The following is a 25,146-nucleotide window of genomic DNA, read 5'->3' on the forward strand; positions in this document are numbered from 1 at the left end:
AGTTCTAGAGCAATTGATTATACCACACTACTGTACATGACTGCTGTTTCCCTGTCTGCAGCCACACACGCGCACACACACACACACACACACCCTCATCTGACTTTGCCTCCCTCTCACTGTACTTGACTTTTCTGAGCCTATTTCTCTCTGCCTATGCCGCAGATAAAACAGGAACCATGTGGTAGATGTATACACACACACACACACACACACACTGAAACTGATGCTCTGTGCAAACAGGCAAAAACACATAGACTCCAATAAAGAACAAATCCCGAGAGACGGGGAGTACAATCTCGGTCGAAGTGAGAAGACAGGAACATTCAAGAGAAAAAAACACATGCATATTAACATCCTTCCCATCTCCTCTCGCATCCATTCTACCTCTAGCTCTCTCTCTCTCGCTCCCTCTTTCCCTCACACACAAGCACAGACAGACCCCCCTCTCACACAGGAGTAGATAGAGAGTGGTGAAGAGCAGAAGGAGCTGGGTGGCAGGAGGGAGGCAGGAGGGCTGTTGTTTATTGAACAAAGCCAGGAAAGGAGCGTGCAGTCCTGGGGAGAAGAGCCGCTGTGAAATGCCTCGAAGGGAGCCCGCCAGCTACTCCTGCAGAGACCTGAAGGTAAGCCTCGTTCACCGCCGATGGAGGAGAAAAAAAAAAGCAGAGGAAGAGACAGGGAGAGGAAGGCAAAAGAGGATAGGGGAGGTTTTTAAAGCCACTGATGCATGATACGACCGTGGCACCACGTCCAAGCTGTCTTCTCTCAGTTTGACTGCGAATGGCATGGCATGACAGCATTATTTGTTTGAGAATTGACAAATAAAAAAAAGTGTGCATTACTACAAGGAGAAATCCAAAACTGTGAGAATCCAATATCCAATATTTAGAAACAGCAAGTGCAATGGCCGATAGAAAGAGAAGATGTAAGCTAGTTCAAGAGGAAGAGACCGGGAAAAGAAAAATGTTTATGGTAGTTCAGCAATAACCTTTATCACCACATCTTGCCCCCCCCCTCTACCCCCACCCCCAATCCTATGTCACTGCAGTGATATATAGATCATCACTATGCATCCCCTCATTGCAGGGGGCAGGGTAATCAAAAAGGCATTGAATATCTCTGACGCAAGCAGAGAAAAGCCTGTCAACACTTCTACTGTTTGTGCCTGTTTGGGCTCCGTGCTGTAGTTCTCTCAGTACAATGCAGGAGTTTTACAAGCGCAGCAGCGAACCTAAAGTGAACGTGGATCTGTGTGTTACTGTAAGCGTGACTGTGTGCGTGTGTGTGTAGAGGAGGGGGTCTCGCACGTCCGACATGCAGCGCAGCATGTTTGGGCTTTACATGTTTCTTTTTTTACATTCTATAAAAGTTGGAGATGAAGCAAAGGACACTGGGTTGTGATAGCTGCTGGCATGAATATTGCAGACTGCATCAAAAGTGTTAAGAGAAAATGATTCCTCTTTTCTGGCCTGGAGATTATACAGCTGCTTGCTTTAATGTCTCATGCACCCCACTTTTTTTTCCCAACCTCCCTTACTGTACAGCGGACTCTGTGGGAGACACATCTCAAGAGTTGCTGCTGTAAAACTTTGATGACATTGCAGCGGGCTTAATAGCCACATTAATTGATCTCTAAAGCTCCTGTCTGTCCTGGTATCGTCTCATCAAGGCACATCGGGAAGACGGTGTCAAGGCAATGTGCAGACTCGATCATGATTTTTTTAATGTGGAGGAATACTAAAGCCGAAGTTGTCTATGCTCTGATCATTAACCACATTTTTACACATCACTCAAACTCATACCCAGAAAAAGGGAAAGCCCGGGGTGATATCTTAATGCCGAAATTTGCAACAAAAACCTGCTTATTTGCCACACTCGACGTTACTTTTAATCACTGCAATTCACCGTGACCCTTCTCGCATCTGCTTGAACGGCGATTTGCTATTTCAAGGCTGCAAAGGGAAAGTGTGAACTGCTGTGATGTAATGCTTTTTGAAAGATAGGCCTTTGACCTTATAGGGCTATCATTGCAACTGTAATTCATGGCTGTGCACCTCATTCCCCCCTCCTACTAAGCCCATGTTCAGATCTCCCTAACAAGTGGACAAAACAGGGCAAAGGGCAGGAATAATGCTCAGCAGGATCTAAAGGTGTGAATAATTAATTGGATGTGTTTATTTTGTTAAGACTGCGTGTCTCAAGGGGATGGGGAGAAAACCACATCCGCGATTCTCTAATACCACAGTGGCACATTTGTGTCAAGAGATTAGCCAGCCGTGAAGATTTTGTCTGTCTTTCTTTTGCTTTTTGCATCTTTTTTTTTTTTTTAGTATCAAACGCACTGGAAAATGTGCATCCATCTCCGAGTGCAGCTCAGAATTAAAGTGTCTTATTTTTTGATAGATCTACATAAAGATGCCTTATTTATGCAGCCCTACTGAACTAGTTGCCATCTATAAATTCTCCTTCAGTTTTAGCTTGTGCTCTTGATAAACTACTGTCTATATTTCAAAGCCCCGCCTCTCTGTGAGCTGTACATGCAAGCAATCTGATGCTTGTGTTACTTGCAAGAGACAGATGTGCTGAATACAATTTCTTAAATAATCTAGTCTTTCCCTGAGGAAGATCAATCACTCTGTTTATGCCCTCATAAATCTGCAGCCAATGGAAACTGGTGCTTGTTCACTGTATGTTAAAGTGGCACCTACAATGCTTATGTAGCAGATTTATAGCATGGCACACTCTCTGCTTCTGCCACGACTTAACAGAGCACGCGTTTTCTCTATAGTCTCGTCACACATAAAGTTGATAGAGTGCATGAGACTGCTGCTGCTGCTGCTCCAGCCTACACACAACACAAATAAACCTTCACCCTGTGTTTGGTAATGAGATGACTGCTTCAGGGATCACCGCTTTGTGTCATGGTTGTGTTTTTGTCCAGCACACCTATACTAACACAAAAAACAGTAAAGCATGTCTACACTTCTACATACACCTAGGGTTACCCATCATGAATTGGAAAAAACAGCTTTAGGGATCTTGTAGCTTGATGCAGTGTTGTTCTGTAAGTGTGTAATTGCCAAGAAATCTTTTAAAAATTGTCGGTTGTTTCAGGACACTTTGCTCTGATCATCCCTCAGTGAGCTTTCCAGTAACATATGCTGTCCAAGTGGTGTGAGAGGATTAAAAACTAATGCTGCAAAGCTACCTCAACAGGACTGTAAAATGTTATCTGTCACTGGCTACATTTTAAAAAATTTGAAAAATTGTCACATTTCCAGGTTAAGTGGACATGCTCATGATGGGTCGCGCTCCTTTCTGTTAGCAGCAGGTTATGGCTTGCACTATCCTTTATTTCTAACTTAGCCTTTCTGGCTTACTGAACTATGTTAAGGGAGAATGCTTGCACTATGCACACGGCTGCCTTTGTCAGGCATTGCAGTCTGTGGGAGATGTGCATTGATGTCTCGTATCCAGTGGATAACATTTCAAGCCAGTTAGCTAAATCACACAAGGGCAATTGAATTGTGGGACATTTACATGGTGCGTGTACTTGTAAATATCCGTCTTCAGACATGCTGGCAAGATTGGATGTTGTTTAGTTTGAAATGCACCAGTCTGCTATTTTGTTTGGCCAGTATAACAAATGCCCATGAATATCATTTGCAGACACAATGACAGCTTGACTAAATTCGGAGCGCACACTGATCCATATTGTGTAACCACGTTTTTTTCCTTTCTCTTTTCGTAAAAACAATGCACATTAATCAGCATCGTGATAAATACTGCTTTTTATACAGAAGAGCGCATACTGCTCGTGCACATACTTAATTTTGAGCACTCGAAAAAAAAATTACAATAATAACGTCAAAAAGGATGAAAATGTAAATGCACCCCAGCTCTGCTCTATCGGATCAGGGTGATTTTTATCAGGTTTTATGCATGGGATGTGAGCATCCATCACCGAAAGGAAGATGATGGATCTGCAAAGTCCCCGTACATTTACCATTCATTAGCAGAGATGCAAGAGCAACGTGCTGCACGGTTAAGGCCTGTGGAGTGACACCATGTTCTTTTTTAATTTGACATCTTTTGAAAGAATGTTTTCAAGATTGCTCTTCTTTTTGCTTCAACACCAACTTGCTTCGCATTTATGCAGATTGGACTCACTCACAGCATGTCATCTGCTGTCAGAAACAGAGGTTTGAGCTTTCCGCTGAAGGACACGTCAGCAAAAAAATGCACTGAGCAGAGACCTTGTTACTCTGCTGCTATACCCAACACACCGGAATAAGGTTTGGGTTTGTTTTGTTTTTAACATGCAACTGACGGACCCTAATCTCATTTCATTCTGACTTAGTATGTGCTGACTATGGAGAAGGAGCATCCTCAAAGGGACAAGCACGGGGACACAGTGAAGCATGTTATGAATTCTGATCCAGATCATGACCTTTGGCTCTTCCACCATTCTCCATGCGCTGCCCGGCTCTGCAGCCCCACCCCTACCATGCTTGTGGCCTCACTTCACCTCATCTTCCCCTCCTGTTCTGTCCTCTACAGTTAGATGAGGCAGAGGATTAATAAGCAACACACAGTACACTAGGACTGAGTTTGGATGCGGAGAATTTGTATCAGTGGGTCCAATTTATAGACTGCACAGAAGAAGTAATGGGGTATTAGGGAGCATATCCACCTCTCTACCTCACACATCTCACTTCTGTTTCCATCACGTCTCTCACACTTCAGGCCAGCATGGTTGAAGAGGGTGCGATTTGGCTCCAGTAGGTGTTGGGTTTTAATCCCATCGACTCCCACTTCAGCAGCAATGTGAAATGGCCATCACTTTTTCTTTTTTAAAGGTGCTCATCTTAGTGGAAGACTGACATTTTTGGCTTTGGTGAATTTTTTGCTAAAACTGCACAGTAGTGAAAAGACTCAATGAGGGAAGGTGTGATGCAAAGGATGTGTGTGTGAGGAGTGAGAGATGGATGAATCACTAGGAAAATTATTTCTCCAGTGTGAATGGAATGTCTTGGTGCAGCAGTGTCACTCCGGAGAAGGTCATTCGCAGGAAGGGCACAACTGGATACACTCAGCTCACTATCGGGCATAATGGGAAAATGGTACATGGTAAGTTGGTAAGTTCGTGTGTGTGGGTGCGTGTATGTGTTTGCAGAGCCTGGAGACAAACTAGCTGGGGACATTTTTAGTCATTTGACCTGCTCGACCTCAAAGTGTCATAAGTGAGCAGAGATAGGGATGAAGCCATGTTATTTTATGGGCCAGTCTTAGCCTTGGATAATCATGACAGGTCCAGTAACCATGACTGAAGGGAGGAGTGGAGAAGCGTGGACAGTCAAGCAAATAGAAAGCTCTTGTGCTCCTGTAGAAAGACTCTACCAGTGCAGATATCTTTAACATGGAGGGATTGGTAAACCTAAATCTAGCTGATGTCTTAATATCTTAAGATAATCCTAAAAACATCTTCACAAAATTAGCAACTTCTGCCTTTCTTCTCATTTTATTATATTTTTCTCTTACTCTTTATCCTCAGTCTGTGTTTTTTTTTTTTTCTCACTATCAGCACCATTTGTCTTTCTTTTTTTGATGAAACAACAGAAAACACTCATCCATGAGCTCAAAATCTGTGGATGAGATCCCACTAATAGTCCTGTTTTTACCGTTGAACTAAGGGATACTGCTGTGTTTGCTGCATATCTTGCTGCCATTTGTAACCCTGTCATGCTCAGCAGAAAGGTCAATGAGGAATGGTGAAATGAAGCACCACTGTCAGGTAAAAGTCTAGTCTGAAGTCACTATAAATGCATGCTGTTTTATTTGTATTAAAAATACTGCAGATTTTATTTTATTTTGCAGATTTTATATTCCTGACTGGGGCGAGCAGCAGCGTCAGCATTTGCAAAATAAGCACAACTGCGAAGCTTTCCGACAGGAAATAAGGAAAGCACAATCGATAATCTCCACATAATGTGAAATAAAGAAGAAATGGGGGAGGTTACTGAACCAAACAGTTTACAATTATGTCGATCAAGTAAGAATTATAATTCAGGATCGGATCTGATTCAAGGGCTTTATTTGCATGTTGGTGATTAGTATTGATACGAACCTCTCGTAGCTCAATTACAAGCTCGCTCTTACTTCACAAAGCTGACAATACAAGTTTCTGAAGTTCAAGAAAATGTAGGAAATTAAATCACAAAGCAAGTGCTATTCAGTACCAGTCAGCCCCTGGGGGAAAATTATAGTGCTTGCTACAGGTTAGAAGGAGAACAAAGCACATTTTGCTGCGCTCTGTACGGATAATTGTTTATAGCATGCGGTGTCAGCAAATAAGGGAAATATATGTAGTGTAGATATCCCTTAGGAGGCAAGTTGCCTGGTTTACTAGTACCTCTTGGCTTTAAACACAATAGATGAGTGCTCTTGTTATCAGGACACAAACACAATTCAGCCAAAGCATCCTGTCACTCTTCGGGTAACAAGATAAATGCTTGTTACCCTCTTAAAGCGCTGAGATAAAACACCCCAGCTGGTATCCATTTCGAACACTTCTCATTCGGGCTTGTTGAATCTGCAACTGCGAGCAGACACTGCAATTACAGCCTTTCTGAAAGCGCACACGGGTCTGGAGTTCACAAATCTCCGGGGAATCATGTTTAATTCATGGGAGAACCTAAAAAAATGAGTCAGAAAGTGACACCTTGCAACCCCTGCAATGCATTCAGCAAGTTATACTGAAAGCTTTGTGCGCACCTCTGCTGTCTGTCTGTCTGCCTGTGTTTTCTCTGCTCAGATGCCTGTCACGTCACTCTGCCCTTTGCTTTGGACGATCATTGTCAACACTACATTCCTGTGTGGATCTGGTTTGTGACGTGGTCCTCTCACTTCCCCTGTGCTCGCTTTTGTATTCCCTCCCCTCGTTTTGTCAGTGATCAAATAGAGTAACATCAAAGACAGATGGCAAAGAAATGTCAGGTGTTGTTAAGGTCAAGAACGAGCCACAAAGGTAATTTACTGTTCCTTTGCTTGGTTACTTACAAGGCCCCGTGTATCCCTTGTTCTTTGAGCAAATTAAAAGTATCTGATTTTCAAACAACACCCAGGGGCTCTATAAATTAATTGCCTCTTTTGGGGCTCCAAAGGTGTAGTAAGATTGCTTCCAAAACTAGGGCTTTATCTGAAACCCCTCACACACACACCACTTCCCTCTAAAATTATAGTAGTGGCAGTAATTAAATCCCACATCATTCAGGAGACATTCAAAGTGTTGCCTTTCTACCTTCCCTGTCACTTTGGACCTCACACAACAGATGTTTAAAAATACCTGTTTTGTCATACAACTCAACAGCAGAGGAAAAACTCTTTAAAACCACATCACACTGCACTGGAGACTGTCACAGCACATCACCTACTGGCTTCAGTTGTGCTAAAAACAACCACAAAGATAATATGTATGCTCATTTTATATTGGAATGAATATAAAGGGAAGGAAACAGCTGAAGGTGTTTATTTCTTTGCAACTAACTGATTAAGAGAATAATCATTAAATTTAATGGACAGGATGATGAAAAGAGTGAAAGCAGTGTTGGGTTTTTTTGTTGTTGTTGTTTTGTTTTTTACGAGAGAGCGGTGTGTGCGAGTGGGTACATGCAGTCACAAGAACTGGCAACGATGGCGATTAGGAGCCTGCTCTTTGGGAAAATGACATCATTAAAATAAAGTGTGCAGCTGAGCCTCATCATCCAGGCAAATTGGTCAGCATTGGGCACTGGGTCACCTCCCATGTGATGAGGTCAGCTAATCCCTTACTTAGGTCTTGTTTGCCAGGGTGGTTATAGTCAAATATTTAATATTTACTTCATGAGTCAGAACTGGAAATAAAATTAAGTGAGCACCTCAGGGTTGTTCAGGTGCTGACTTTTGCCCTCACATCCTCCATTTGTGCGCATTATTTTGTGCATAAAATAATGCACGAATGATTTGCTTTGTCAAACCTAGTTTACAAGAAACTGAATTCATGGAAATGCTCAGCCTCACAGCTGATATCCTCAGTGTGGTTAGGTTTATGTAACAAATGCTCACATCCTGTCTCGTGATTCAGTCTTGACCTCAAATGTTCCCTGTGCTGTGTATACCAAAACATAACCGTGAAAAAATATTCATGCTTGACTTGCTACATGCAGATAGTGCATTGCCAGTACAGTTATTGGTAAAACATGTAAACTACACTGTCAGCAAACATACTTTGGCAGTGTGCTGTGTTCATTAACTAGCAGTGTGCGGCCATGATGCTAGCTCCTTTTGGCTGTAGGTACAGGTAGAGCAGTTTTCTGAGCTAATAAATACATATGGCTGTGTTCTCACTGATTAAGGCTAAACTCAATGTCACATTCAAGAAACCAGTTTGAGGTGACTGGAGTTTTGTGGCATCAGAAGATGGGTACACTGTGGTCATAAAGGGATGACATGGTCAGCCAGGGGCGTAATTTCCAGGGGGGTTAGGGGGGTTATGACCCCCTCAATAATCAGACCCAACCAATATAACCCCCCCAATAAAATTATGAATTATCTTGCATAAATAGGCTGTTGATTTTCTTTACTCATTTCAGTTATTACCAGCAAATAGTTGCATGTTTAATCATCTGGGAATTTACCCAGATTTATTTATTTAGACAGAGATCTTGACCCCCCCAATGTTCAGCACAAAGTTACGCCAATGTGGTCAGCAACAATATTCAGATGCACTGCTTTACTTAACTGGTACAACTAGACGCATTTTCTAATGTAGCCTCATTTTGATGACATGAGTGGGACCTGTGTAGTCTTCTGCTGTTGTAGCCAATCTGCTTCATGTTGTGCTTTCAGAGATGCTCTTCTCCATAACTTAGTTGTAATTTAGTGTTTGTTTTTTTTGTTTTATTGCTTTGTTTTTCAGTTATTGTTGTCTCCCTGTAAGCATTTGGTCATTCTCCACTGACCTCTAATATCAGCAAGACATTTTCTGCCAGTGAACTGCCACTAACTGGATATTTTGTCTTTTACTGACCATTATTAAGGTCAGGAAAAATGGGAAAAGCCCTAGCAGGTTAGCAGCCGTCCCACGTTCAGATTCACATAAATCACCTTTCTTCCTCATTTCTGACACAGTTTGAACTTCAACTGAATGTCTTGGCCATGTCTGCATTGCTATATACATTGAGCTGCTGTCTTGTGATTTGTTGGTTAGATATTTGGGTTAACAAGGAGTTGAACAGAGGTAAAAATAAAGACATTTTGTGCCTTTATATTTTGAATGTCTTTTGTTTTCTTCAAAAATAATCTTACTTTTGCTTCTACACAGCAAAGACACGCTGCCATAACAATAATTTCCCCCCACAAGTACATCCCTGGAAATGCCTCCATGAAAAAAATCTTTATATAGACTTTTTTAAAAATATATTGCAACAATTACAACTGCAATGGCTTGACCTTTTTTAGCCTTATATCTTTCTGTGACGTCTTAATATACCATCTGGCAAACCCTGACACAATGACAAATTCATGCGATTTCAAAGCCATTCATCCATTTTCTGCTTATCCGGGTCCTGGTCTTGGAGAAGCAGTCTGAGCAGAGACGCACCTTCTTTCTATGCAGCCACTGGCTCCCAGGCCAGATGAGACATGAGCTCCTAAGTGTATCCTCTTCAGACGAAGTGTTTTGGGTGCTCAAAACACCTCGCCTTAAGAAGTGTCCAGGAGGCATGCTGTTGCCCAAACTGGCTCCTTTCACTGTGCCATCTGAATACTTCCTGAATTACTGAGATCCAAGAGTGAACCTAGAAACCTTTTGAAGTTTGTTTTATTGACTATATTTTATAAAAGAGTGCACTTTTATGGGTAATGTTATTCTTTCATTCACTACCTATGTTGTAGTCGTCATGGTTTAATTCAGTTTTCATTAGATTTTATTTATATAGTGCCAAATCACAACAACAGTGATCTCAAGGTACTTTATATTGCAAGGTAAAGACCCTACAATAATACAGAGAAAACCCCAATGAAAGCGCTTGGCAACAGCGGGAAGGAAAAACTACCTCTTAACAGGAAGAAACAAGGTTCAGGAACGTGCAGCCATCTGCCATAACCAGTTGATTGTGAGGGAAGGGAGACGGGACAAAAGACATGCTGTGAAGGAGAGCCAGAGATTAATAATAATAACTAATGATTAAATTCAGAATGGTGTAAAAACACAGTGAGTGAAAAAAAAAAGAGTGAAGATCCTGTCTGCAAAAGTTATGACCAAAATCCTTTCCAAAGCACCCAAATCTTGCTACAGTTGCATACGGACCAAATCAGCTTCAGTAATGGATGCAACTAAATGCTATGTATTAATACCTGTACCTGTAATGCAATACCTAAGGGTTGAAATGTAAAAAACCTGAGATTGTACCTACAATGCAGTATGTACTCTTTCAGTAACATAGCTATGACTTTTTATTGTTTGTCGCATTGGTTTATTTTGATGTTAGTGACCAATAAACAAATGATCATTCTGGTACTTCAAATCCCATGAAGCACTTTTTCATTTTTGACAGGTTAGCTCCAGCTGAGGATGGCAGGAGATTCCCGCGTCCTAATGGACCACAACATGGAGATAGGCGTCACCCCTGCACAGGTATTCACACAATACACACACTGTATATCGCCCAATTTGTATTACTTAATATTTAAACAACTGGGAGAGACTAAATGTGAAATACTAGAGAAACAATATGAGAGAGTGGAGGTGAGACCTCGTTTTTGGGAAAGCAGGGGAAGAGAACTACATGAGATATATATAGAGAGAAGATAAGAATGATTAATATGGAAAGATCTGTCACTGAAAACAAAGCAGTTTGACATTTTCCAAAAAATTATGGAAATGCTCAAGGTATATAGATCTTATCTACCCTATAGATATGCTGTAGAATCATTTAATAGATAAAATAAATACTATGGACTTGAATTAAGGCTACTAAAGTGTAATTTCTTTAGTAGTTTAAATAAGTGTTTAATTCAGTTTACCTGACAGTGAAGATAATGACCAAAAAACAGCCATCCCAAATAACTATTGGAGTTGTTATCCCCAAGCTGATTGAAACTTATGCAGCTTACTCAACCTTGTCCAGGGAGGCTCAGTGAGAGAAAACCCCCAGTACTTACTAGTGCCAAACAGAGACAGCTAATGAATTTGTTTTAAGGGCCATCACCCCCAGGGACAGTATTGACTACAAAGGCTGGAGTTTGGGCAGCACTAGCTGTGATGTCTTCATCTATCACTCAATTAACCCAGCTCAAAGAGTGGAAATGAAAAAGCCTGTTTTGACTGTCTTTCATTGAAAACCTCTGTAGTAGCTTTTAACAACTCGAGAAAACAAGGCCATACGTCAAGTCATCTTGTCAGTAGAGAAGAAATGTTTAAAAGGTTTCCTTAAAAAGCAGTGTTCTGACTGCATTCTGCATGACTGTTTGATGCATTTTCCCTGACTATGGTCTGTAATAAGGGTGCGCATTGACATTTAGTGAACGCACGGTCATCAAGCCACTAGTTGCAATGCAGATCAATAAGAATAGTCTTTCAGTTCTTCTTTGTCTGAATGGTCCTTAAAAACGGATTACATCAAATCTATATCTAGAAAATCAATAGTATATAGATGTGACCCAGCACAGCAGCAGTTAAAAAGCAGCTGACACAGTAAAATTATTTGAAAATTAAAATAAAATCCGGCAGGTTTTATTTTTCAGGCATTACAATCAAATGCACCAAAAAGGACACTGTTTGTGGCTCACACTGTGCTGTTCTCCAGCTAAACTACGATAATGATCATCCCTGTGATGGTGCAGAGGAGAAACCAGTGTATGCACTACGCAGGATATAACTTTCCCGTTGATGAAAGTGTGGCTGTGGGGAGAAATGGTTCACAGGTGTAAGATTAGCAGAAAGAGACACAATCGTCGTCTTGTCTCGACACAATCATTTCATTTATCAACTGAGATCCGACAGCGTCAGTATCTCAATAAAGAGTCCTTGTGCTTTTCTGAAAGATGCCTTAAAACATTGTCTTTGGTGTATGTTGGTCTTTTATGTAATTTTTTTTCCAAATCATGTTTGAATTTATAGCTAGATTGTGAAGCATTGCCTTTTCTAACCATAAATAAACTCAACAAAATATGATATTATAATAATGCATACAAGTGTAAGGTGATTCTTTAGTTATACATCAGTTTTTTGGGGTCTTTTAAAGGGTCTTTTTAAAGGAGGATGGTAGATCTGTTGTTATCTGAGGTTGCAAATGTTCCAGTGAGTGCAAAAGAACACAAGGGACAGGGAGGAAGGCAGGGCACAGTTGTGGAGCCAGATTGCCTCGCTGGAGCTGGGCCAACATAGACAAAGGTTTGAGTGTCCTTGTGTTCTTGTTGTGTCCTTACTCTCTGTTTCTTTTTTGCCCTCTGTGTATACATAGACATCTACAAAGTGACTTTATAACGGCTCTTAATTTGATTTGCCTCGCTTATCTTCTCTCCCTCACCTCTAGTGAGGCTTAGCAAAACCTGATAGAAAATCCCATACTGCAGTAATAGTTAACACATACATCTTCCAGCACACTATAGCTAACAAATTCTTCAGAGCAAATCAATGTGGGTAAAATATTCCTCAAATTCTGTCTTTGCATGCCTAATTTCTTTGACCGTCTTCCTTTTCCTTACTTTGGCACTGTCTGTCTTTCTTCTTCCACATAGGTGAAGAAGCTTCCCAAACATTTGAGGGAGCCTCAGATCTCTACAGAGCGAACCCACCTGATAGCTGACCCAGCGAAGAAGCCACGTCAGCGATACGTGCAAAAGGATGGCAAATGCAACGTTCATCATGGAAACGTGCAAGAGACCTACCGTTACCTCAGTGACTTGTTCACTACGCTGGTGGACCTACGTTGGCGTCTTAGTTTCTTTATTTTCACACTGGTCTATGTGGTCAACTGGCTCTTCTTTGGGTTTCTTTGGTGGCTGATCGCACTCATCCGTGGGGACCTAGTGCATGGCGACGAGGAGGGCTGGACCCCCTGTGTGGAGAACCTTAATAGTTTTGTCTCAGCCTTCCTCTTCTCCATTGAAACGGAGACCACCATTGGGTATGGTTATCGTGTAATCACCGAAAAATGCCCTGAAGGTATTATACTACTTTTGGTGCAGGCCATCTTGGGTTCCATTGTCAACGCCATGATGGTGGGCTGCATGTTTGTTAAGATTTCACAGCCAAAGAACCGTGCTGAGACCCTCATGTTCTCACACAACGCTGTCATATCGGTGCGAGATAACAAGATGTGCCTGATGTTTCGGGTGGGCGACCTGAGGAACTCTCACATTGTGGAGGCATCAATTCGAGCAAAGCTGATCCGCTCACAGCAGACCAAAGAGGGGGAGTTCATCCCGCTCAACCAGACTGACATCAACATTGGCTTTGACACAGGGGACGACCGGCTGTTCTTGGTCTCACCACTCATCATCTCTCATGAAATAAACGAGAAGAGCCCCTTCTGGGAAATGTCCATGGCGCAAATGGAAAAGGAGGAGTTCGAGATTGTGGTTATTCTCGAGGGAATGGTGGAGGCCACAGGTATGAAGGGGGTAAGATTATCAGGAAGGGTAAAGAAAGTATGGGAGGGCATACAAATGAGGATAAGTCAATAAAAAAAGAGATGAGGAAATGTTGCAAGTAGTGAGCTAGGATGGATTAATAGATGGAGAGGCAGAAAAGGTTTGCCTGGAAGAATATATTGCAGAAAGGTGAGCCTGCCAGCAAGTGCTGCTGATTGGAAATGGAATAAGAGATGGAAAGACAGAGATACTAATTAAAGCCTAATAATAATGCATGAAAGATAGAAAACATTTCTTTTATATCTTTTCTATTCTATATGGGTCAGTTTAGAGTTAATAAATTGTTTTAAATTGATATTTTCTTAATTCCACAACAGTTGTCGACTGTTCTTTTATTTAATCTATAACTGCAAAACTAAATGCGTCTTCCTTCAACCGAGGCAGACAACTGAACTCTAAAACCTCTTTACAAATGTTTATCTGTACCGGCATCTCTACTGTTGCTACTTCAAAGTTTTACCTTTGATACTGTTTATTTTCAATTCAATGAAGCGTACCTAACCACAATGCTGGTGTGTGTTTTTGGTAAAGGCCAAGCTGTCCTGAAAAGTGCTGCAGGCTGGTTACATTAATGAGGCAGAGATGACCAGGTGTTTCTGTAAAGTTCCAGAAAGCTCGTATTTCCCAGCTTAAAACTGCAGTCAAGGCCGCAAGTTCAACACAAGAAAAAAAATTATGAAAGATTATCATGTCCATGTGTCACTGAAGGGATTTGCAAAAACACGGCCCATGGATAAATCAGGCATATAAACAATAATTGTTTATGTGCCTAAAATGCATTGCTTAATGGGCTTTGTTGAAGGCAATGTACTCATTTTAAATTCATTGAAATATAGATGCTGCTCATTTACTTTATTGGATTGCATCATACTTCACATCAGTAATGGAGACACACAGTGATTAGCAGTTTGATGAACCCACAGTTAGCTTTTTGAAAATTCTAACATGTAACCGGGCACAGTTTTGCATTCGTGTGAACATTTCTGCTCTATTTCATCTTATTTATTTATTTATTTCCTTTTTCCTGAAAGCACCAGCAGTCATCCCGCTTCCTGCTCACACTGCTTGATACTTGACTCGGGCATTAAATCACCTTTCGCTTCACCGGCAGAGACCATGGCATCATGCAGGGGTTATGCTTGACCGCTAGGCAACACACTAATCTGACCATCCACCAGCCCTCCCCCACTTCCTTTTTTGTATGTGAGAGATCCATTCTGTGCGTGACAAACAACACAGTGAAAGACAGAAAGCGACCTCAGACCCAGGCTAGCCTCGTTAGGAAAATAAAAAGTCATAAATAAATAAAATATCCTGAGTACGACCTCACGTGGATGTTGTCACATATATTTTGGAAGTGATACATATGTGGGTGGTGAAACTGGCTTCATGCTCTCGCAGCCATTACTCGTTAGCTGTGTAGCCTGTGGTGTGCAGCATAATGGTGAGTCAGGCTCTGGAAATCACTAACAAGAGGCGCTTGCACATTATTTGTTTAAAAAAAAAATAAAAGTAAAACACAAGCATGACATATTAAACCACATTTTGCTTTCCACGTGTAATTGCACTAACGAAGGCAGTTCTCTGAAATAAAAGCAGCTTATAATACACTTCACAGTTAGTCAACTTAAAATCGTTAGAAAATATCACGATACAATAAACTAGTCTAATGAGTATAAGAAATCTAAAATTATGCAACCATGTTCACACTTTTTATTCCAAATTTAAATTGGAGTTTAGTTTAAGTTTAAACTGAATGAGATTCTTACACAAGCCTGTACTTTGGATCATCTTTCACTTTAGCTGATGCAACAAAAGCTACAAATTTCATATTTAATTGAAAGCAAGGAATGATTTTACTTAATAAAAACAAAAAAAGTCACCCCTACTTCCCTCGCTCCCTTTTCTATAAAGTTTTGTTGAGTTGCAAAAGCATGTGAATTACGTCTACTAGAATAATAAAAACTTTTTTTTTTTTTTACCAGTTTTACAGCCCCTAAGGTTCCAAAGTGGTAAGGTGTTGATTTGATTTTTAAAAATTTCATACATATCTATAGATGTAGATACTAAAAAGCCCATGCTATATAAGTGATAAGTGCTTATAGAGAAGCCCAGAACAACAGGCAAGTCTTTCTCCCACATAAAATGTGGTCACCGCACCTGCTAGTTTGTTGGAAAGAGCACAGATCCAAACTTCCCGGGTCAACAGCACAAACACCTCTGCCCTGTTGTAAAAGGGGGACAATGAGGTACAATCAAATTTTCATGAAAGTAAGCCACATGTAGGCAGATAACATTGGCGTGCAGTCATCTATGAGAAGAGCACACAGTGACCGTGTGCAAAGTGCAAATAAATGATTCAGTCTTCTTTCATTGATTGGCATGCAGACTCAAACATGCAATCCATATTGTATTTACTCAATTAATAAATATCCATCCATCTTTCTCAAAATAGCCATACCCAACATGAGACCATTAGTGCCTTGTTTTGAGCTTTTAGGGTGCAACACAGCATAAGAGAGAAGTCATTCAGTGATTGCAAACAGCAATTTGCTGATTCTTCTTTGCAGTGGAGGTTTTAGTTATTTTCCCCACAATAATTATGATGCAAAATTCGTCTTTCTTTTCTTTTCTTTTCTTTTCTTTTCTTTTTACAAATTGTTGTGGTGGATGCTCTTGATGTCTTGACTGATTTGGGGTAAATATCCCTTTACAAAGTTGCACTTTGTAGGTCTCTTCTCAGTTACATCACAGCTGCTCACAGATAGGGTCCAGTGCAATCCAATTATCCATTTAGGAGGCTGGCTTCTTTAATGAGAATGACTTCCACTTTGTGGTTCATTGTCTATCGTACTGTGGATGAGAAGAGGAAATATTATTGCACTGTTCTGCATGTAGGTTATAGGTCTGTGAATTTAGAATAAATGTTGTACAATTAACTATGGTAGCAAATGCAGAGCACTCTGTCATTCAAAAGCTGATCTTTTGTGCTTGCTTTTGTACCCTCTTTTTCCATGTGCATAAATTAATCACAACATTGGAATGAATGCTGTGGCCAAGAATTATGGAAATGTGGGCCAACATTTGTCAAAACATGGAAGTAAATTGTATTACATGTGCATGCACTACCTTTTATACACTCAATTTAGTAAACTGTGCCTTTCTTGTAATTTCCTCATTGGCTGCACTTGGCCTGTGACTTTGAGTCAGACTCTAGATTTAAGATGTACAGTTATGGCTCTTTAAATTCTAAAGTTTTACATATTGGGATATGATAAGAAATAATAACAGTGCCTTATATGAACTGCAAAGCAGGACATATATATATTACACTGTGTAAATATTTATTCAAACAAAAAAATGACAAAAATTCCAAAACAGTGTGTGAAAAAAGGTACACCCTCGATGTTTCCGTATAAACTCAGAGAATAAGTAGCAGCTAGATGCTTATGATTAAATGCACTTAATAAATTGATCATCAGCAGGTGTGGCCACCTTTAAAAGGTAGAGTTTTAGGTATTTGGCAGGTCTGAAACATTCAGGTTAAAACAATGTTAAGAGGAAATACATTCAATTCAGTTAGATTTTCCTTATATAGCACCAAATTACAACAACAGTGGCCTCGAGGTGATTCAGATTGTAAGGTAATGACCCTGCAACAATACAGCAATGATCCTAAATCTCATCAGTTTGGTAAGGGTTATAAAATCCATCGTATCCTGTGAGTAAGATCATTCACAGCTGCCAATCTTCCCAAGAGTGGATATCACGATAAATTCATTTCAAGGTCAGATTTTCAAGGCTCAAAAAAACTGTGAAAAAAAAAGAAGAGCAAGCTGTTTGGCTATAATGCATAGCACCACCCAACATATCCACACGTACACCTTATACCAGTTGTCATGCATGGTGGTGGAGGCTTAATAATATGGGCTTGTTTGGCATTCATAGTCCCTGAGCACCTTGCAGTCATTGAGTAGATCATGAACTGTACTGTAGAGTTAAATGTGAGTCGGAATCTGTCCTACAGCTAAAGCTTGCCCCAAACTGAGTGATGAAACAGGACAATGAACCCAAGTAGACAGAATCAAACAGAATGGCTGAAAAAGAAAAGACCAAAACCTGACTGAAATCCTGTGGTAGGAGCTTAAGAGAGCTGTGCATAAATGCAGGCTCACAAACGATACACGACAATGTAAGAGATAAAGTCATACAGCATCTTCATTCATAAAACCACTCACTGCGGTACTTTAAAACAATAAATTCAAGGTTTGTTGTCAGCAACACACAGCAGATGCAGTTTTGATTATTTATATCAGGAAACTAACACTGTACGTGACCATGCTTCATTGTATTTAGTACTTGCTGTGATGGAGGCCCAGTCATATACAGTATGTTGCTAACAACAGACTTTGTTGTCATTGTGGGAAGTGTTTCTAAACTGAACTGAACATAGTGGGTTTGTCCCCTGTGCCCTTCACAGTAAACTATTTACATATAAAATAAACCCTGTTCTATGCCAGTTCTCAGAATACAGAAAGAATATTGCATCATCATCATTGTTGCTTGTGAAAACAATGTTGTCTGCACTGCTGTTTTTTGTTTTATACCTTCCAAGAAAATTCATAAAACTGATATCTGCAGGACCCAAAAATATGATTTAGAAAAGAGAGAAAAATGAAAAGAAAAAAGTAAATATATGACTGTAGACTTGGATCTGCTACCAGAATTAATATAAAGCAAACAATCTTTTCAAACACTGAGATAGGGCCATTAAAGTTTAATACAAACAGTGAATAAGCTTCGAAGGACATTTCAGGAATCATTATTTCTTTAGTTAGTTAGTTAGTTTTCATTGTTTGTGTTTATTTCTTTGTTTCTTTGCTCATCGTTTGTGCTTCTTTGATAGAGGCTGATTTATGATTTACAATGCAAGGCCTGCAGCCTATGTATCAGCAGTTTAGTTCATTAGAACATGTTTTCAACCAGATTTTCAGAGGTTTTAAGAGATTGTTGCGAGGTTTCCACTTTGGTCCACAAAAAAAGCAGAAAGTGTGGCCACTTCTGTGTGTGGCTAGATTACGTGCGAATTCTGAGCTTTGTCATCAGAGGACACGTGTGTACTGACAGGAAACCTTGAGGGCAAAAACAAAAGAGACAAGACACATGGTCAAGTTGCAACCTTCAACAACCCTTGACCTTGGCAATTTAATTTAATTATCATACTGTGTATATGATTTATCTGTTAGCATGATTACTAAAACTATTTGCACGATGGACCCACTGATAGTCAACAAACTCACCACTGACTAACGTCAGTGCACATTATGTGTCAGTGATGTTCTAGGCTCTATCATGGTCACTGGTTACCGTAAGGATATGTCAAGTTCGACAAAACTTTTCCACCTGGATTTCAAGTCATGGTATACTCACAGGTCATGGTCTTTTTCCATGATAGCGGTTTTCCATGATAGCCTTTTTCCATTTTCTGTTCCACTTTCCAGCAGGCGTGATACCATGATCCTTAAAGTTACACCTTCAAATGGAAACCAATTAAATATATCTGTGTCTGACAAGTAAAATCATCAGTTATGTAAAATGTCTGTTAATTACAGAGTTGTGATGGTTCATATATACATTCAAAGGGCATACCAATTCTTTTTGTTAAATTGGCCCTGATTACTACATTTGTGCGGCATTGTTTTGGAGGAAATGCACTCCTTGCACTCACTGTTTGGGTGAAACAAATCTGCATGCTCTTTACAAGCTGTGGAAATCCCCAGATACTGCTTCTGCGGAAGTGGCCAAATTGACATCCATTTTTTTGATAACCGTATATGTATAATGCATCACAATGAAATTTACAGTGAAAATCTACACATGGCTATTAGGAGGACCTTTGTTTATTAAAATGGCTAATGAACATCTGCCAACTTCTTGAAGCACATGAATATATCACAGCACATATGTCTACTTAACACATAGAAGCCAACCGCATAGATTTTAGACCAAACACAAGCTACATGATTTTCTTAAATAATTTTTCAATAGCATTTTTGACCAAACATTGGGCGAAAGGGGGGAAAAACAGTATCATGTTATATTTGCTTTTGCTTAAAAATAAAAACTATCTCTTAAAGGAAACAACTAATCCCTGATCACAACAATAGGGATTAAATTAATCCATTAGCAAAATACTGTAACTATATCTGTGAGGTCTCTGTCTTCCACAAGGCCAATATAAAGTCAAAGATTGTTTTGTGACAGTTATGACAAAGCCTGTGCACCACTAAATGCCAACGGGAGAAGCTAAAGATCTTAACTGAGCAGCTTAATGGATTTAGACTACTAAACTAGGGCTTTAAAACAAACACATCAAATACTGTGTCAACAACCTTAAAATACACTATAGAATCTCTTGTCATTAGGAAGTGAAAGATGCTATATTTTCTTTGATGAGGTAGACACAGAAATAAGCAACATTTCACAAGTTAAATGTGGAAAGTAGGCCACTCATATCCAGAGGGAAAGCTGAAGAAAATGTGCAAAAGCCTCTCCTCTCACACTAGATACCATATCGGTTTCATCCTTGCTTGATGTTTTTGGGGATGTCACATACATACAGATTATTTATTTCAAAGGTTATCGATGGAAAGTCAGATGTTTGCAGTTTCAAGTGATATACAGCTACATATCGAGCGTGTGAATGATTGCTCCAGCTTGGAAAGTTGTGGCAGTGGTTATTTTGTGGCTATTTTAAAAGCTGTAAGTCTTATTAGCTAATTGTCGCAGACTTTTCAGAGCTGCTGATATAAAAACAGACAGAATACTGAGAAATGGGAAAACCTACTTTGTGTTCAGAAGTTTCTATGCATTGATTGTGGGCATGAATGCCATGGTAATTGGGGTTTTAATGATTTCTTTGAACTGTTCTTTCTCTATGATTGTACAGGACACATCTTTACTGATTTAAAAAAATTGCATGGACAAGCTTCCATACAATTTGGAATTCTCTGTTCCATGCAATGACAAAAGCATATCTATGCAGACTCAAATCTATACACACACTTAAATAATTTAATAAGGTTGAAGGTTATACATCTTTTAACTTGATAAGCCCAAGGAATATTGAGTAAACAACTGCAGATTCCAAGAGCAGCATTTCAAACAAATCTATAAGTATAAGTTATTTGGGTGTGGCACCCCTTTGCCAAGATCTAAAAGAAGAGCCAAACACAGAGAAATGGTTAGGATGTTCAGAAACAGCCCAGGAACCATTAAGTCTCAAGCCTACCATGAACTGGAAACTGCTAGAACATCAGTGTCACTGTCCACACTCAAGTTATTTTCTAAAGCTCTGACCTCAACCCCATGAACATATGTAGACTTTGCTTAAAAGCCAGGTCCGTGCCAGGAAAACCAAAAAATTAAGCAATCTCTACTAATTCTGCAAAGAATTAGGGTCAAAACATGCAGCCAGAAATATGCAAAAAGCTAATGTCCAGTTAAGGTGCAACAATATTTGGATATTTAGCCAAATATTAGTTTGGTTCCCTGTAGGAATAATTTTGACCCTGTGTGAATTAGAGAAAATCCACACTTGTGCACCTAACTTTTTTTTTGTAAAGTCATTAAAGATGTATGCTGTTCAAATTCCACCCAGGAAAAAGAACTGTTCAAAGAAATCAATAAAAGCTCAAGATTAGCAAGACATTTATGCCCATGACGAATATATGTAAGCCTCTGAGCCCAACTTTATATGATTAAATATTGAAATGCTCCATATTAAGATTGCTTTAAAGCTGTCAGTGAGGAGGTATGGTGGAATACTGTTTTATTAATTTTTCCCATTTTGATTCATTTGATCCTCAATAAAAAATCCAGCAAAGAAAAATGCAATGGTTTCTGATGCTAGCTGCTATTTAGCTTTAGGTCATATTTAATTTTTTAATAAGAACGCATTAACTGCACCACTAACTTTCTGCAGCTCACATTTTTAAGGCTTTTTCACACCAACTACCTACACTGGAGGAAAAACACAGTTATAATTAATGACAACGATAGCAAGAGTTCGACTCAGGTCAGCCAGTTTTCTCAGGCCTACAAATGATATGTAAACATGAGCAGACATTTGCACTTGTCATAAAAGAAAACACACAAAGGGACTAAATATCTTTTACAGTTGCACTGCTCCAGTAACTGTGCCACACATCCACCATGTATAATAACAAGACCATGGCTCTAGCTCATCAAAAAGGAATGCTATTTAAATGTTATTGAATTATTGTTAGTGTTACCAGTTGCACTGGTGCTTTTGCAAGCAGAAATGCTGTTATAAAATACGTTGTGAATGCTGCCTCCCAAGTCTTATACTTACACCAAGCTATTATTATTGCTATTTGAGTGACACCATTGTTGCTAGTTATTCAAAATGTCACACCTGTGTTAAACCATAGATTAACACAACAAAGTTCGTGTTAGACCCTGTCGATACAGTTACTGAGCAAAAGCTACGAACATGCATTTAAGCTGTGCCTTTAGCATTTAAATTAATCAAGGTGTAGTTGTTTTGCCTTTCGACTACCGAAGCAAGTGCAGACACAAGACTGCCATGTGAAGTGTAGTCTTTTTATTCAGATTTGCTTACTGTTAAAACACAACTAATGGAATACATACAGTCTTTTTTTATGTGTAAATTCAACAAACTAGCCAAAAAGTTCCGTGTTTTAAAAATACTCTAGTTAAATGATTGGAGACTGATGATAGGAGTGTAGAGAAAACAGTATGCACTTCTTTGCTGTTCTTTTGTAACCATGAATAATTAACTGGTGCTCTTTCTCCCTATGCCTCTTTCTATCTCATTGTGCGCTTGCCTATCCACTCTGGTTGTGTGTGCTTGGCTCTCTGGTTTCTCATGTATGGACCCCTCGGACTGCCATGTGTGTGCTCTTTCATATTGTGTGAATGTTTGTGTGTGTACATACACATATCTTTACCTTTTGGCAGGGATGACGTGTCAGGCAAGAAGTTCGTACCTGGACACTGAGGTCCTGTGGGGTTACCGCTTCACTCCAGTGCTATCCTTGGAGAAGGGCTTCTACGAGGTAGATTACAATAACTTCCACGATGTCTATGAGACCAACACCCCCACCTGCAGCGCCAAGGAGATGGCGGCTAAACTTCGCGAGGAGCCGTTATTGCCACAGCTTTCACTCCTCAGCCCCGAACCCAAAATGCATACTTTTGACCCCCTAGACCGACTGTCACAGCAGGATCCACTAAGCCAAGATGAGGAGAATGAAGAGAGGGTTTCCGGGGGTGACAGAGGGGAGACCAATGGCTCAGCCGCTGCTTTAGAGGAGCTCCCACTTGCTGACGGACTGTCTGACTGACGGGTTTGACAGCTAAAAGCCCAGAAATCTCTGGATAAAGACATATGACATTATATGGTTTCATTTGGTCAATGGCCGGCTTGGTCCATTGCAGCACTCAGAGATAAAAGACATATCTCCAGCCACCAACTCATGCAATATTCCTCTACTAGAGTGTCAATCTATAGTATAGATTGGTTTTGTAGACAAATAGTCCACATACAGAGAAACACATGTACAGTATCTATATCTACACTTACAGGTGGGGGGTTCAGATTGTGTTTTTATAATCAATAATGACCACTTACTGCTATAACTCTGAAAGTTCAAGTTGTATAATGTAAACTTGAGCGGAAACTGGTAGCCATGACAGCTTACCATGGGCTTATTATGAATCCAGTATTCTCATTTTAGAGTGTGTTAATTCAGCTTCGTTAAAGCATAATCTCATAACTCAGCTCGTGTGTCTGACAGCAGCTTCTGTGTGGTAATGGAACCTTGTTATCTGCGATTTTTGATTTAATATAGGAGATTATTATTATTTCCTTTCTCTGTCACTGTTGTTCCTCTGTGTCAGAAATCTCACTCACCTAGAAGGAACGAGTCTTCAAGTATGCACAAGCAAATAAGAACATTATGAAGGCAACGTGTGCCGGCAACCACAATCCAGTGTTATTTTCTTTGATTGCACTTTTCCTCACGTTTGTGCTGTGTCTCGTTATAGGTGTCTAATTCTGTCCTCGACACACTGGGAGCCTTGACCCAAAACAAACCAGCTAGTACCTCATTTTCTACTCATTTTCAGGTTTTTAAATTAAGAACAACAACAAGGCAAATGCTGGCAAAACTGCATAAATGTGCTACGGTATGGTTGGTTAAGGATTTAATTCCCCTGCCCACTGCAGCAACTGAAGCTTTCATTTCAAGCCCCTGGTACATAAAGCACAATTTTTTTATAAAGGGGACTCCGCACTGACCTACCCTACCCTCCCACCTAGCCACCGCCACTGGCTGATGCATGTCAGTTCTAGTTAAAACAAACATCCAGATATAGCTTTCAACACTTATATGTAATGTTCAAGCTCAAATCCTATTTGAAATGCTCTTGATTTTTATATATGAAAATTTCAAATGCTCCTCAAGCAAAATGTAATATTCCATGTATCCTTTTTATGTTTTTTTTGTTTGTTTTAAAAGCTTACAGATAATCAACCTTGATATTTTCAGCTGCATTAAAGCTAAATGTACTAAAGATATAAACAGGATGTCTTATTTCGTGACTTTAGCATCTGGCTAAGTTATCGCTTGCCTTTTTTTCTGATTTTCTTTTCCCCCTTTGAAGGTCACCCTCAGCTTTTGCCTTTTAATCTGGAACTTTTTTAGTGAGCACACACATTCAGTCTGCCAATTCACCACCATCACACAAGCCCTAGATGTTTCACATTATATACTTTATGGTCCCTTAAACTTTGAACTATGAGAGCCATTGCCTACAATATCACTTTAGACTTGTCCTTGAAGGTCACAGAGCTTGCATGGATGAGGTAATAGGAAAAACAGGGTATTTTCTAGTCATCCAAATTATACATTAATTAATTATACATTCATTCTACAGTATACTGTCACATGATGTGCAATTTTAAAATCAGTTAAAATCACCAAAAGAAAAATCCCCATTTTTTTGGTCATTTCTTTTTATTTAATTTGATGCCTTTTTTAAAAAATGATTTTCACTATGACATTTTGGCTCCTTAGTATATTTGTCATTCGATTGAGGTCATTTTTTCATTCCTTGAATGTCATCTGTTTTCTGTGTGTTCTTGTGGGAATAAACATAACATGGCCGAAAGAACAACATGTTCCTTTTAGATAATCTGCACATGCACGAACGAGTGTATGGGAGTCTGTGGATGTGTAGGCATTTCGCACATGACGTCGCGACTGAGGATTTAAAAGTACCTTGATGTGGAGTGACACTGCAATCTATCAGCTGCTGTGTGATAAAATGACACATTTAACTCAAGTGGCTCTGGGTGAAACAACTGCGCCTCGTACACATGCTACCTGAAAACTGGATTAG

At 39.8% G+C, this 25,146-nt stretch overlaps 1 protein-coding gene across 1 annotated transcript; it reads left to right on the top strand.

Moving 5' to 3' along the window:
- The first annotated feature begins 447 nt into the window (after positions 1-447).
- kcnj5 (potassium inwardly rectifying channel subfamily J member 5) lies at positions 448-24,918 on the top strand. The gene is made up of 4 exons (XM_003441679.5): positions 448-626; positions 10,599-10,678; positions 12,784-13,657; positions 22,702-24,918. Exons 2-4 carry the CDS (start codon positions 10,616-10,618, stop codon positions 23,085-23,087), a joined length of 1,323 nt encoding a protein of 440 aa, XP_003441727.1. The 5' UTR covers positions 448-626; positions 10,599-10,615; the 3' UTR covers positions 23,088-24,918.
- Positions 24,919-25,146: the final 228 nt, after the last annotated feature.

The sequence above is a fragment of the Oreochromis niloticus genome, linkage group LG14 (assembly GCF_001858045.2).
Source record: "Oreochromis niloticus isolate F11D_XX linkage group LG14, O_niloticus_UMD_NMBU, whole genome shotgun sequence".
NCBI lineage: Eukaryota > Metazoa > Chordata > Actinopteri > Cichliformes > Cichlidae > Oreochromis > Oreochromis niloticus.